This window comes from Hyalella azteca, unplaced genomic scaffold (assembly GCF_000764305.2).
Source record: "Hyalella azteca isolate HAZT.00-mixed unplaced genomic scaffold, Hazt_2.0.2 contig5139, whole genome shotgun sequence".
Taxonomy (NCBI): Eukaryota; Metazoa; Arthropoda; class Malacostraca; order Amphipoda; family Hyalellidae; genus Hyalella; species Hyalella azteca.
The window spans coordinates 302,294-317,925 of NW_025935338.1; the positions used below are offsets into that span (position 1 = coordinate 302,294).

Below are 15,632 nucleotides of genomic sequence, written 5' to 3' on the forward strand. Positions count from 1 at the left end.
AATTTTCCGGTAATGTGAAATTGTGACAAAATCTTCTCGGGTTAAATTGCGAATTGTGAATCCAATTTCTTCTTTCTTTCCTGCGTGAGCATCGAGAGCCCAAGAAAGAAACCCTACCCTATTCATTTAAACTTTCTTCAATTTTATAAGAAATAACAAATTTTATTCATTTCTTTTAGCACTCAACAAATTTTCTCAATTATATCATTACTTACCAAGTATCTTCATTTCTATCAAAACTCATGAATTTATTTTTATATCTACGATGACTCACCGTTCTTTTTTCACTCAAACTATCAAATTAAAACTTGAACTATTATAAAAACAATTGTCTTTCTCTCTCCAACAAATCAATAACTCGACTATCCACCATATCTATCAACAACCTTGATCTCTCCAAGACCTTCCATCGTTCCGGGTTCCTGCGAAATATTCCTCCAATCTTCATATTTATCAAAAATTTCCGCCTTTTTCATCACTTTTGCGGAAGTAATTTTTCCCTCATAAAGCTATGCTGCCAACACGTTTCCTCATCAATTTTGTCATCGTATCTTCAGTCACGCATTCGGCCTCTTCCAACTCGGACTGCGTGGTAAGTTCCTGTAATATGAATTTATTATTATTATTGTCGTTGTTCTTATTATTAATATTGTTATTATTATTATTATTATTATTATAATAGTCATTCATATTTTTCTCATTTTTGTCAGCGTACATCCAGGAGGCGAGTTATTAGAGTTGCAGCAAAATGTAATTATCAGAAGTATTTTCATTTACTTGCTTTTAGGAAGCGCAGAATGATTTATTTTCAATACCCAAAAGCGAGTAATGCTATTCTTGATATTCAATATTTAGATTAGAATAATTTCGAAGAAAATTTTCAGCGAAGATTAAAAATTAAATTAGGTATCGTCATCACGTAAATAACATGCAAAATTTGTTATCAAATTAAGGATAAATCACACATATTTTATCAACTGTTTTGACCCACTCCTATTTTTATATCTGAATTTCATTCAATTATTCATGTGAATTCATTTCATTGCTATACGCAATCTCAATCAAACAACTCATTTAGTGCAAATTTTCCAAGGCCACCTAGTGGAAACGTGGATTATTTATTAATGACATGAAAATATTATCATGGTAGAGACTCCTATGATGATAAATTAATCTCATATGAGTGTATTAGACCCTATGAATAATATAACTAATCTTGTGGTAATTAAAGTTAAATTAACGGCCTAATAGAATTCATAGAAGCATGCAAATTTTGCCAGGTGAACGAACTGCCGCGCGAGAATGTAGCGCTCCTGGAGAAGATGGTGCTCGATGTGGTGCGTTCACCACATCCACATCCTCCTCCGAGCCTTGACTCCATTACCACATCCTTGCAAGGTTTTTATTTTGTTATACAATCGTCAAATTTTTGTACTGCATTTGTTAATTATTTTCATTTACCATCCGATCCTAACATGTCCATTCATCAATTTATTTATTTATTAAGTAACCAAGAATTTTCACTAACCTGGTCTTAGATGCCAAAGTCCCTTTAATTACCATGCCGCTCGCCACCACATATCCCTAATAACATGTTCCTGTAGTTACCCTTTGATGACCATGTTTCCAGAATTACCACACATCATAACTAACTTGTCCCTAGAATTACCATTGCCCTCTTGATTACCATATTTTTCGAGTTACCGCCGAGTTACCGTGCATTTTAACTAGCCTGTTTTTGGAGTTACCGTGCATCTTAACTAACCTGTCCTTGGAGTTACCGTGCATCTTAACTAACCTGTCCCTGGAGTTACTATCGCCTCTTAATTAAACCATATCTGGCGTCGCAGATTTGGCGTCGCAAGTCTCGGAGTTGGGTGGCGAGATCAACGAAACTCTACGGACATTTCTCTTGAGCTCCCGCAATTCCAGCGTCAACATAGTGTCTGATGCTACGTCCAGCCACTCGGCTCGGATTGTCAGGAATCTGCGGAATGTGACCGCCCAAACTCAGAATATTCTCGATATTATCATAGAAAAAGAAGTCAATAACATAAACGATATGAAGCAGAGTCTTCGGAAGAAGCGGGATAACAATGTGAAGCTTATGGGTATTTTGGAAGTATTAAGAAATTTCACGCAAGCAAGTAATGAACAAATTGAAACACAACGAAATGGTATGCTAAATAAATTGATTTTAGAATCTGCCGCAAAATCTGTCAAACTTTCCGAAGCAATACAAGATTTAGCCGATAAAAATGGGGGACAAGGGAATTCTACGCATCTGCAGCAGGCAGGATATTTGAAGAATTCCCTGCAGGTTTTGAACGAAGAAATTCGCAATCTTACGGCCGAAAACATTCGTTTAAAGGCTTCATTGGAAACTGAAACATTCAGGTGATTAGAAAAGTTTAACCTTAAATGATAAGGTCATCTTACTTAAATGTTGGTAAATTGCGAGAGGTTAATTGAATTTAGGATAGAACTTGAAAATTTTGTATTTATTATTACAATGTAGAACCAAGCTATCTTGTTGAGAATTTTGAAGTCAATTAATTTATTACTAAAGTGAAACCAAATTAGCAATAGAACTTTTTTGGCATTACAAAATGGTATCGTTATAATATGGGATTGCAAGAAATTACAATATAAACTCATTCAATACCATTATAAAAAAATCAAATTATTTGATATTTTGTAACCTATTTCTGTATATTTTGTTATCTCTGCTCGCGAATGGACACAAAATTTGAAGTATTTTAATTTGACCTACACTGTGGCATTTATTTAAGTTTCTGAGCAATTATTACGTAAAGATTTATTTAAGTTCTTTATTGATAATCATAGGAACGTTTTCGACGTACAGGCCCGTGGACTGCCACGACGTTTACATGGCGGGCTACCGTACGTCAGGCGTCTATACCATCTTCCCGGCAGGGTGAGTAATTATAATGCATGCACAGCTTAATAGATACAGGTTTAGATTTAGGGTGATCTTAAGATTTAAGTAGAACAGTTCTAGTACGAGTACGCTCGACGATGGTTGCAAATTTCATTATGATCGGCAGTTCCTTAATGGTCGTGAATTTGACTATGTTGTTCGTAGTTCCTCAATGGAATAAAGTTACTCAATGGGCGTAATTTCAAAGACATTCGCAAGTTTTTTAAAAGTCGTAAATTTAATGATGTTCGGTAATTCCTTACTCGTCATATGTTCCACGATGGCCATAAATTCCTCAAAGGTTATAGGTTGACTACTTAAGGTCATTATAAGTATGAGTTTCTTAAATAAGGATCAATATCTCCATGATGACCGTTATCTCGTAACGTAATCGTAATGATTGTAAAGTAAGTTCCTGGATAATCTGTTATTAGTGTTGCTCGTCAGCGGTAACCACTCCAAATCAACTGCCGTTGCGTTATGAAAAGTTTTAGTAACACGAAAACTTGACCTTCTATTTCAAAAATTACATAATAAAAAAGCAATTGTTTACAATTAGTTTTAAGACAAAAAATTAACCTTAAACTAGCTGAGTTCATTCGATTGCTGTTCAGCAAAACTTAAGCGGTATGTTAAAATGAAACCGTAGAAAATATTCACCGCAGGAGGTATTTTTTTTAATGAAACAAATTTTTTTTCAAAATTTTAAGTGGACTAGTGGATTACTGAAGGAATGAATTACACGATGGCTCATGCAAATTGAAAAATGACAATCAATTAGAATTTTCGAATTCAACATCTATCTAATTTTCTAGAATTTCGCTAGGAAGCTATTAATATGGAAAATTTCGCATCAATTTTTAAATTAGTATAAATGCAATTCTTCAAATTATTTTTTAAATGAGTCTTTTGCTCGCCATGTCCGTCCGTCCGTCTGTCTGTCTGTCCGTCTGTCCGTCCGTGTGTCCGTGACCTCAAGTTTTCGTCGACGAGAAAATGCGCTCTCTGTCACTCACTGCAGTGAGTACCGAGTTATATTTTTTAAATTGTATTTCAGACTTGGAATGTCATCGGGACAAGCGGCAGAAGACGGCCGGGTGCAAGTTTGGTGTTTTTTGGGGAGCGAACAAAATTTGGAGGGAGCAGAGTCCCTGCAAGGCGGCTGGACGGTGATCTTAAAGCGGGATAAAGGATCCTTCCCCGCGGAAAATCTCGAATCCGATAAGAGGACAAAAGACGTCCGCTTTGCCAAGAATTTTCCACCCTATCAGACAACTGGCCAAAATAGACACGTACTTTCCCTTAGAAGTAGAAATGATAGCTGGAAAATTAATAGTTCTTATGAACGTGAGAGCGGAAACGTGAATAACGGTACAGATGTGAAAGGTGATTACGATACCAAGGTAAAAAATGAGGATAACAGCACAACGAATAAATTCTATAGTTACTCGGGCATTGCTAATAACAATGCGAGTAAAGATAACAATCCTGATCAATTAGAAAACAATTGCAATAACACTAAAGAAAGTTCAGGAGATGCTGCGTGCGAGACCCACGGAAGAACAAACTTCACGCGGTCGTGGGAGGATTACGTGACTGGGTTCGGAAGCCCTCATCATGAATACTTTATTGGTAAGGAAATTTTGTTGTTGACATTTGGAACAAATAATTCCCATTTAAATCTCTTTCTTATTTGTGATTATTCTGGCGTGACTCATCATGAGTACTTTATTGTAAGGATATTTTTTTTGCCATACAAAAAGCCTTCTAATATTGCAGACAACGTTTGACTTTCTTCCACGTGGGGAACAATGAGACTTGTTCAAGTAAAACTGTTCAAACCACACTTATAATAGTGTTCCTCATAATGCGCCTTATTTAAAATTAAGATCAATAAACAGGAATCCAGTATGCGTTCATAATGAAATTAATAACTCAATGGAATAATATTTTCAGGCTTGGGAGCTTTGTACGCGATGACGTCACTGGAGCGCTACTCGCTGACGCTGCTCGTCGCCTGGGAGGGCAAGAAGCCTGAGATCAGCTGGGCGCACTGGGGCACAATGCAGATTAAAGGGCCCAACGATAAGTAAGATATATACGGGAATGTTTTTTTTTCGCAAAGAAAAACAGGAAAAATGGTCGCGTCATCTCCCCCCAAAAATTATTTTGACATCATGTCAATTGAACATGTTCCACACAGTCTAAATTCAGGCGTCCCCGATTTGAAAAATCTACAGTTTTATTTTGATAATTTATCATTTTGTACCACCATGCTTCATACTAAATACCCGGCCCAATTCTTCAGTTCAATCAACTGCATTATTCATACTCTACCAGCAGTTCTCGCTATCTATCTTGAAGAAATTTATGAAGTACATTCTATGCACGCTAAGGTATCGTCTCAAAGTCCGAAAATATTCGCCTGTGAGCTCACTGCCAGACGTGCTCGCTGCTCATCATCGCCAACAGTTCTCAACGTACGACAACGACCACGATTCGTCAGGTTGGTCAAATGACGTTGGCACTATAGTAGGTTTAGTAGCAGACTCTTGCTTTATTCTGAGAGTCTCTACGTCAAGTGTTCAACAATTCATGATAGTCAATTATTATTCAACTCAAGTTGCACAGAAGCGTCTTGTCACTGGTACAAAAGTAAGATTCATGGACATTTCCTCCAGATATATATATATATATTCATTTTAAGTGATTTCGATCCAATAAACCTAAGTCTTTATGTAATTATCGATAATACCATTTTTTATTTACAGAAAAAAATTGCGCCAAGATGTACGGAGGCGGCTGGTGGTTCGGCAGTTGTTATGATATTCATCCCACTGGAGGCTGGCACGAAAGTGCCGAATCATTCCGTGGAGTAATGGTTGGCAGATGGCGTCCGATCACCGAGATTGATTCATGGAAGCGAAGAAAAAGAAGAATTTCGCCAGTTAATTATTTAATTTTGATGGTGAAACCAGAAATTTGTGACGGGTCTTAGGTATCGAGGCGGTCTAGAAATATTTTCCTATGTGCACTCGAAATTTATCTTGTATAGACGGACCTTTTTGACGAGTTGCCCGAGTGGAACAGCGTGTTTAGGATTTGAAACTGTAAAAATTCTGGTAAAAATCGGTGAGGTGACGCGTGACAAATTAAGTTGCGGGTTCGAGGCCCAGCTAGGTGTTAAAATTATTTAACAAAAATATTAAAAAAGAAGTCTGCCTCCCAAAACGAAGTGTCTTGAATGGCGGCACCTCTTTATTATATTATTTATATTGTCAGAGTTTTTTCACTAAATTTAAGCATACAAAACTTCCATTGAAGTTGGCTTAGCTCATAAATCATAGGAAGTTATTACAAAAAGAATGTTTCTCAATACGCGTATTGTGACCAGTTCAACTGGTCACAATACCATTTCAACAAGTATTGTGCTCCCCTCAGGGGGGACTTCTGACGGTGTCTGTGCTCGTCAGAAGTCTTATGGGATTTCGCGCTCCTAGGGGGATTGTTCCTGAGCGCCCCACCGCTGAGCTCATGGTGTCTGACTGCAGGTCTCAGTTGTGGGGTTAAGTTATTATGTAGGTAGGATTCCTTACATTTCCCTTGTCTTAGTTTCAGTTACTTTCCAATTGTCCCTCCTTGTCACTTCGTCTTTTTGAGATGCCAATGCTGCTTCTTTCGAGCCAGCTTCAATATTGAGACCTTGCGGCCCATTGTGAGTGATGATTATTAATTTGAGAATTTGGATAAGTGAGGCCTTCCGCCTTGTTGGCGATTTTATTTTGTGACCTCCGGTACGAAATAGCTTGATAACTGGAGCGCCAGCAAACCATTCTTCCCAACTTCCAACTCAACATTTAACCCAACTTCAAACTCAATTAGCACATTTTTGAGAACCCTGACGTCACGTTAGTCTTCTAGCAAATAATGATAAGACTTTTCGTGTAATTATTTAGAGTATGAATACGTAACTTTTAGAAACTAACGAATGAAGAATATCGACTTAGTTGAGGTGGTCAACATTGACCAATAAAATCAAGAATTTTATCAGCTATCAGCGACCAACTTCACAATTACTGTATTTCTAATAATTGGTTAGCGAGCATGCCAGTGGTTATAGTAACATTTATAATCAAATGTAAATAACTATGCGAGCTTCAATCCTCAGCAAGTTAGCAACTCATTTAACCTGCCCCTCCATTTCTCACCAAAATGACGGTAGCAACCGCAACCGAACGTAATAATTATGGAGCAGCTTTCAACAACTAAACGGAACAAAGCAGCAGGGCTAAAAACCAAGTGTAAATTCGAGTTGGCAAGGCGGTTTAATTCTTGTCTGGTGGTTAATAATTGACTCTCACGATTGATTTTTATTTGGGAAACAGAAAGCCATAATTTTAATTCAGTTTACCATCAAACCTTATTCTCTGACCAATAGAAAAAATGTTCTAGGGTAAACCCTCTACTTTATTATTACTTTGCAAACCAAGTGGAATCGGAACTACTTACAGTACTTAGGAACTTAATTAGCTTTATTTCGACTTTGCGGTGTTATGCTATGAGTAATTATTACATCCCATGAACCTGAGTCACGCAAAGTTCTACCTTAATGACTCGACACAAGTTCTTCGGCCAGATTCAAGTTTAACCTCCTGCATTTGTAAGTTGTAACTTAAATAGTAAATAGTTGAAAGTAATGATATTATCAAACATGCTACTTAATTTTCACTTGTTTTTATTTTCATCTTTCCTCCTTCTTCAAAGGAAAAATTGAGAACTAGCTAGTATGTAGATTTATCTGTCGTCAATCGAATCCGAATGCGTAAAGCATCACTTATGATTTTGTTACACCTCATACAGAAAAAATTTGCTTAGATTTTTTAGAATAAATTAAAATTGCATAGAAATATTGCTATCTTCACGCTACAAATACTTCCTGTTTGTGGAAATTATTTTGTAACAAACGTATTATTATTACAAACTACGCTATATCTCAAGCTTCCCACTTGTGATAAGCTCGCTTGAAAATCACAATGATGACCAGATGATTGAATCTTATCAAGAACCAACACCAGGGGCCACGGCAATAATCTAAAAAAACTGCGCTGCAATTTATCCACGCGACAAAATTTCTTCTCTCTTCGAATCACTGACATGTGGAAATCACTGACATGTGGAATCTCTTCGAATCACTGACATGTTGGCGCTCCAAGTATGAACGCGTTCAAGAACAGAATAGAAAAAGCAATTGAAAAATATATGTTCAGACTTGAAATGCCTAGCACCATATCGAACCCGGTGGAAGTCTAGTAGCTATTTCAAACTATCGTCACTCTACAAAATATCCGGTCAAATGACACGATTTTAGATCTACTGTGAACAAGTCACGAAAAGTTCAAGAATCGGCGACAGGCCATATCGGGCCTACTCTTCAGGGCCGACATCACTGTTATGTTATGCCACTACAAAACATTGAGTCGTCTTGCACTTTTTCCCGTATTTGAGTCTTTTTGCCCTGCTGTTGGCAGATACTCATTAATTTTTTAAATGCAGGCTCTCTACAAATTAATCTCAAGTATTGCGGTGACTGTCAGTTCGCAACGGCAGGTGACGATTTAACCTCTCCCGCCCGGCAGCTGAGGCCGCTACCCGCTACGTCGCGTGTAGTTGTGAGGTGCTGTTGTGTACCCGCAGTCATCGGTGGTGAAATTGGTTCAAAATTATTCTGTTTATTATATTAAGTACCATGCAAATGACATAATTTAGTAATTTTAGTTGAAGAAGACACGTTCATCACGGTGAGTTAATATTGGTTCGATAAGATGGTCACTAACTTGACTTGTATGGGCTATGTACGTAGAGACTATTTATTTCGGTAACTCAATAAATTTGCTATAATATATCCTATGAGCAATACACTCGTCTCGTGAGGATACTTTTCAGGTGTGCATGTTAACTGTGATATCAACACATTTTGAATCATGATAATTCAGTTTACAGGAAATTTTCTTGCTGTAAGTGATTTCCTCGCTTTAGATTTCTTCATCACCATCAAAAACATGCCCGCATCACGAAAATTTGCATAATGAAATTTCTACACATCTCACCTTTATTATATGATTGGCATACTCGAAAGTTAAATCCTGAAGCTTTTTAACGTATGAGTTGATGAATTGAGAGGAATGTTGATGAATTGGAATGAGTTGATGAATTGCCTGTATAGTGGAGAGGATGTATCCTTATTACTCTTAAAATGTTTTTTGTCTGAAGTAAGCAAATCATTGCGAAGACTAACTTATTCAGTTGACGAAGAACAAATATGTACCCGTGGTAGTTCCAGATTATTCTTCTGCCACGTTTGAAAAATAAAAAATAATTAAAATTTAGCAGAATCTGTGTGGATTTTCCAATCAAGCGGATAGAAATTAATTAATTACATCTAAATCGGGAGAAATGCTCTCATATCAATACATTTACGTACAAATATTATTTATAATTTTACCAAGTAAACGATGAAATTATTTTGTGCGTCAAAAATGTCATTGAAAGTACAAGTCAAAATTCATTGTAATCGTAAAGATTTAATTACTCGATTACATAGTTCTATAGGATTTAACCGAATTCATATTATAGTTCAAAATTACTTTAGCTACCAATAACTTCTGTTTATGATCGACAGAATAAGAATAAACTATTATTCAGATTTACTATTTTTAATTATAAATTTTATCGTTGGAAATTTAATAATATTCAAAGAATAGAACAATTCTCTCAAATTGGGAAGAAATGAACATAGAATTGTAGTGAACCAAATTTGTATTAAAATATAACAACTTTTTTTGTACCACTGCAAATTCTTGTCATAGATTGATAATTATTGCTATTTCAATATTAACTGAACTAGTTTATCGAAGCCGAAAGGCTAAATATACTACATATTTAGATCTAGTTTTGATATAATGTCTAGGAGAGACTTCAGGCATACCTCAGGCAGATCAGCGATTGATATCGAGCCAGTTTTCAGTGCGAACTCCGGCACTAGTCCGAGACGAGACGACTCGTCCGAGACGAGTCGTCTCGTCTCGGACGAGTCGCCTCGGATAAAATAGAAGCGTTGACATTTTCCGGTGTGTAGATATTTATTTAACGAGACGCACTACGTAATCGGTAATCCTTGATATGAAATATAAATAAGAACTACTGCTGACAGTGTGACATCTTCGGAATGACTTTTTATCGGTTTCGGGAGTTCAAGGCATTTTACAAGTTGAATTGATTCCGCTAATGTCTATCTTAACAATAATAGCGGTTTCCGCATTTATTAGGCCTGTTGCCGATTCTTAGCATCACAGAACATTCACAGCTTATTGCGTTCTCGAACACACAACTCACTGCTCCAATTCTGCTGTGCTTAACCGCCCGGCCTCCTTGCCGATTCTGACCAGAAACTGGCGCACAGAGCTGGGATCGAACCCGCGCCTCTCTGCGCCAATCCTGGTACTCTAAACTGTAACCACTGGGCCACCCTGCATATGAAAGCAAATTTGAAGGGCCAGAGAAAGCCTATTTAAACTTTCTTAAACGGCTGACTCATAAGGTGCGTATTATATTCAGGGCTGTTGTGGCCGCCACTCTGATTGGCCAGAACTAACCGCCACTAATTATCGAGCTAGTGACCACAGGTGTTACAGGGGTTAATAGCGAGTAGCGGTCAGTAGCTGCCTGTAGTGAGCGCCTACACTACATCTTGTATAATTATAAATTATCCAATAACTTTGCAAGTAGCTCACATTTGCCAGAGTAACAATTATGCTCAATTTTAAATTTTTTCATTGTATTATTGAATGAACGAGCGGTTAAACTTATTAGTTCAGAGGGCATAAACTGGTCCGTTAAATACTTGGTCAAGACCTATTACTGCCTTCTGTGGTAGGCTACAGCTACTGATGGTGCAAGAGACCTTTAGTGCTTCGCTGTGGTGTAAACTTTGGCTTTGGTTTACCGACATAACTTAGGACGTACCATTTGCTATTCTGATGGGAGCCTGACTATTACAATGCATTTTCCAAGTGTTCGCAAGTTCATCAAACGCCACACCATAGTCTATGTTTTGGCCGGTTTCATGTTTCTCAAGTTGCTATAGAACTCAATAGTGTGGGCACGAAGTAGGGTTCTACACATTCGCGACTGTCGCCATCAATGACTTAATTAAATTAATAAATATTACCGTAAAGCTTCGTCGCGGTATTGTAACGGAATAACCACAGAGTGCTGAAAATTGTCGCAATTTTTTTACCACTTATCTAGGCTAAGTCTACTGTCTCGTCTTGACTAGAAAAATTACCAAACGCATAGGCCTAAAGTCTGGAGCCTTTCAGTCACAAAAATAGTTTGGGAAAATCGTTCTGAGGAAATCTAATAGGGTTGTGGATACGTGGTACAACTAAAAAATTGCAAATTATGGTACAAATTTGATTCACAAAAATTCAAGCTTGTTCCATACGTACTTATGATAATTAATTTAATTTTATTTCAATGATACATTAAATTAAAAAAGATAAATTTTATGTTTATTATTAGTAAAACTTGATTATTCATAATTATAAACAATAGACTGGAAAATTTTTCCTAGCTAATATTGACTCGGATAAAATCCGAATGAATGATTTTATTCAGGGATTGGATCGTTATGATCACAGTGAGTTTAAATTAGAACTTTCGTTGGCACTTTTGACGCACTATATACAAGTTCCTCGTCCACTCGGCTTCGCAAAGAAATATAAGTAACGTTGATACGTAAATATATTGATACTTAGTAGAGCATTCACCATAATTAAGTTTAATTGGTCGGTTTCTGTCAGCTTGATTGGGAAATGCACATGTTTTCTTTTAGATTCTAATTTTGATTTCTCAAACGCAACGGAGGAGTAATCAGGACCTAACAATTACGGGTTCAGATTCGTTTAATGTCATCAGGATAAATTACTAATAAAATCATTAGTTTTTATCCTATTAGATGAAACACTCAAAAGATAATAATGATACATTCTCTTCAATAAACAAACTCTCCGATTTAATTATTCATACGTTGCGCCGTACTGAAGATTTGCGTCGAGTCAATGCCTCGCACATCTTTTTCTGTGTCTGTGGGAGAGCCAACTTAAAGCCATGATCGAGGCCAACTTATGTTATACCGTATGTTTCTGGACCGTTAGGATTCAATTAATTTCTTATTGAAAGTATATTTGTCTATACCAAGTATCTAACGTAATAACGTCTATGCTAAGTATCCATGTAATGAAGCAAGTAGTATCCAAGTAATGAAGCAAGTTTGAGATTTTCAACTACAGCATTATTTTGTTAATAGCGTTTTTACATCAATGAATAAACTTTACAGTTGAAAAATCACTTAGGAGTAAAATATTTATACTGATGTCTTAAAATTGAATAATTCAATAAGTTGTATCAGTTTTAATTAATTGAGTGTGCTGATAATAATATTAACGATCGAGACACTACACCATCATTTACTTCTATTCTAGCTATAATGTTAAACCCAGCCATCAGGGAAACTACGTGTACCGTAAAATTCCAATCTATATACCCAGGTTTATTGCGATCTTAATGCACGTGCTATGGTTATTTTTTCTTTTTTACACTTGCTAGCTTAATATTTTAGTCCCAAAAAGGAAGCTAGTCAAACATTTGTGGTTTCCATTTTAATATGTACAGGGTCCGGCAAAGAGGACAGTCGGTTTAAAAACGTTATAAAACATTATATTTTTACTGAAAAACAACTTTATTGATGCAATCAGGTTCACAAAGAAATGGCAATTTAGACAGTTAAGTGTGGAAAATAACATCTGGCATGTGGTGGCCGAAATTGTTGATGCAGTGCTGTAGGCGTTCATGAAAGTTCGCGTAGACTCTCTCCAACACCGCTCTCTCAACTTGCCCGACTTCCACGCGCATTGCGTCCTTTAATGCATCCAGAGTTCTGGGCTTGTGTACGTATACGCTAGCCTTTGATCTTCTTCGGAGAGCCATCTGATTTATAGAACACGGTTCCATGTTAAATTGTTAATGTGAAATACGTAACTTATAACTTCAATATTCGAAGGAATCGGATGATCGTGATTTTTTCCTACATTCTAAATATGATATTTGAAAAAATGGCACCTATATGATTTTTTCATTCTTGAGAGCAATGAAATCGCGAAAATCAACAAATAAAAAGCTAACGTACATACATTGAATTAATTTCTTGTCCAGAGACTGGCCAATGACAGGTTTGTGCTTTAACTTCCCGCAGGCTTCCGAGGAGGACATAGTGTGTGACGCTTGGACGTGCTCTATATGACTCGGCCACGTCAGAAATCTCCATAATAAGCAATGATCATAACGCGATTTATAACATGAGGTGTTCACTTCTAAATGTCTCTGCATTAGAAAGCATGAAACTTATGTTCTCCAATGCCTGCATTATATATTACTCTGAAGGCCCCGAACTTTACAGCCGCCGCTCGATCATGCCAAATTTTTGGTTCTGCGTTATTCATCGTGCTCTGATTTGCTAATGTCTAATACATCCTCTCGAATGATGGACACTATGAACAACTTTATTAATGATGATATTAAAGTTGAGGTCTCATTATTCTTCGCAGTTTAACGTGTGATGCAGAAAAGTACGAGTATCTACCTGGCAATTTCAAAATGCATCGATTATTGTTTCCAAGATGTTTAGATGTATTCTTATAATCATGAAGATAAACTGAAGTCTACAGTGGTGTTGGATAAAGCAATATTTTTATTAATATAATTGGGTTTTACGTTTGATATTATTGGGTTTTACTTAGCCTCAGCACGGTATATTTCAGGCAGAGAATCGATTGTCGATTCCCTTGAATTTTTAACTGATATTTGAATATAAATGTGTCTGCTCATTGCCTTGATATGTAATCACAGTTTTTTCTATAGATGAAGTGCTCTCCATTTTGTTGCTCAGCGCTGATTCTATAAATTTGATATATCACACCCTCACCATCCATCTCAAGTCAGTGATTAGGGTGTGCAAAAAATATTCGATAACTTATGTTGAAATTAGCCTAAGTTTTTCTGGTCAACGTCAGTCAGCCAATCATATTTTAAAATAAGCCTAAACTTTGAGCTGCAGCCTATATTTCAACATATAAGAAAGGAATTGACTGGAGCAAACATGTAGTTTGATGATAATATATACATACTTTGCTCGACCTACGGTGAAACTTTGTATTATGAAAACATGAAAATATCCCTCAGGCCTCTAGCTGTGATTATACTGCAACAATTATTGGTTGGAGTTTGATTTGTATGATATTATTTATTAGTTAGTATCAGAAGGCAGAATAAGCTTGTTTCAACACGGTTGGTTAATGACCAGAGAATTCGCCAAATTAAATTTTCAGGGTCGAACAATATTCTTCAGATGACATTAGTTGATCAAAATGCAGGTTCAAGGGAGTAATATCAATTTATTAACGACGTTTCGAATGTAACAACATTCATTTTCAAGTTACAGGAAGCATTGAATACAGAAATTTTGATGGAAATAAGTACATGATATTATTTCCATCAAAATTTCTGTATTCAATGCTTCCTGTAACTTGAAAATGAATGTTGTTACATTCGAAACGTCGTTAATAAATTGATATTACTCCCTTGAACCTGCATTTTGATCAACTAATGCATCTGAAGAATATTGTTCGACCCTGAAAATTTAATTTGGCGAATTCTCTGGTCATTAACCAACCGTATTATTTGTTAATGCACTCTACAGGTCATGACTCATACGCATTAATCGTACAAACTTTTACTCACAAAAGACTGATACTAATAACTTTAAATTATACATTGAAGCCAAATTTGCGGGTATGCAGCCGCAATAACGACCTGTAAGATACTCGAGGGCGATGAGAGGGTATTGTGCCACAGTAAATACTAGAAATAAATCAATTGAAAATTATGAAGAATCTTTTCTTAAATCTTTCATTGACGTTATTTTTTCGTCAGTGAAAGCTTCGGACTTCTATAACTTCACGGTTACTGACAAACAGGGAAGAGATTACCCGCTTGAACAGCTTCCAGGAAAGGTATCCTTGGTGATCAATGTGGCTAGCAAGTGCGGTTTTACAGACTCCACTTACAGAGCCCTCACAAAGCTACATGACCTTAGTAATGATGGTTACTTCACGGTGCTGGCATTCCCCTGCAACCAGTTTGGTGACCAGGAACCTGACAAAGCTGCTGATGTGGCAGAGGCTATATGAGCAAGGAATATGGAGTCGAGTTTCCCATACTCGATAAAATTAATGTCTTTGGGAAGAATACCAGCCCTGCCTTCCGCAACCTAGTTGAACAATCATCAGTGGAGCCTGAGTGGAATTTCTACAAGTATTTGGTAAGCCACGATGGCGTCGTCCTCAAAGCCTGGGCACCCGCACCGAGATGGAGGAAATTGTCTCTGAAATACAAGAAGCCGTCGATGCCGCTAAACTGGCGGCCGAGGAGTCCGGGAATGAGCCACTCAAAAAGGATCTTTCAGATCAGAAGGAAGAGAAATAAGAGCTTTAGGAAACATAGCTATCTTGCACCCGACCATGCTTTGATGAATGTATGCACGCTCCTCTTATCTTGATTTGATATTATTGTTGAG

General features: G+C 36.9%; 2 protein-coding genes across 2 annotated transcripts; both read left to right on the top strand.

Moving 5' to 3' along the window:
- The first annotated feature begins 365 nt into the window (after nt 1-365).
- On the top strand, nt 366-6,387 carry LOC108679390. Its single transcript, XM_018168008.2, has 8 exons — nt 366-592; nt 1,281-1,398; nt 1,851-2,397; nt 2,867-2,938; nt 3,999-4,573; nt 4,898-5,030; nt 5,338-5,447; nt 5,713-6,387. Exons 1-8 carry the CDS (start codon nt 512-514, stop codon nt 5,937-5,939), a joined length of 1,863 nt encoding a protein of 620 aa, XP_018023497.1. The 5' UTR covers nt 366-511; the 3' UTR covers nt 5,940-6,387.
- Nucleotides 6,388-14,889: 8,502 nt separating this feature from the next.
- Nucleotides 14,890-15,541, top strand: LOC125177824 (glutathione peroxidase 7-like). Its single transcript, XM_047880300.1, is given in 3 exon segments — nt 14,890-15,237; nt 15,240-15,408; nt 15,411-15,541. Coding segments are annotated over 3 exon segments (648 nt in total).
- Nucleotides 15,542-15,632: the final 91 nt, after the last annotated feature.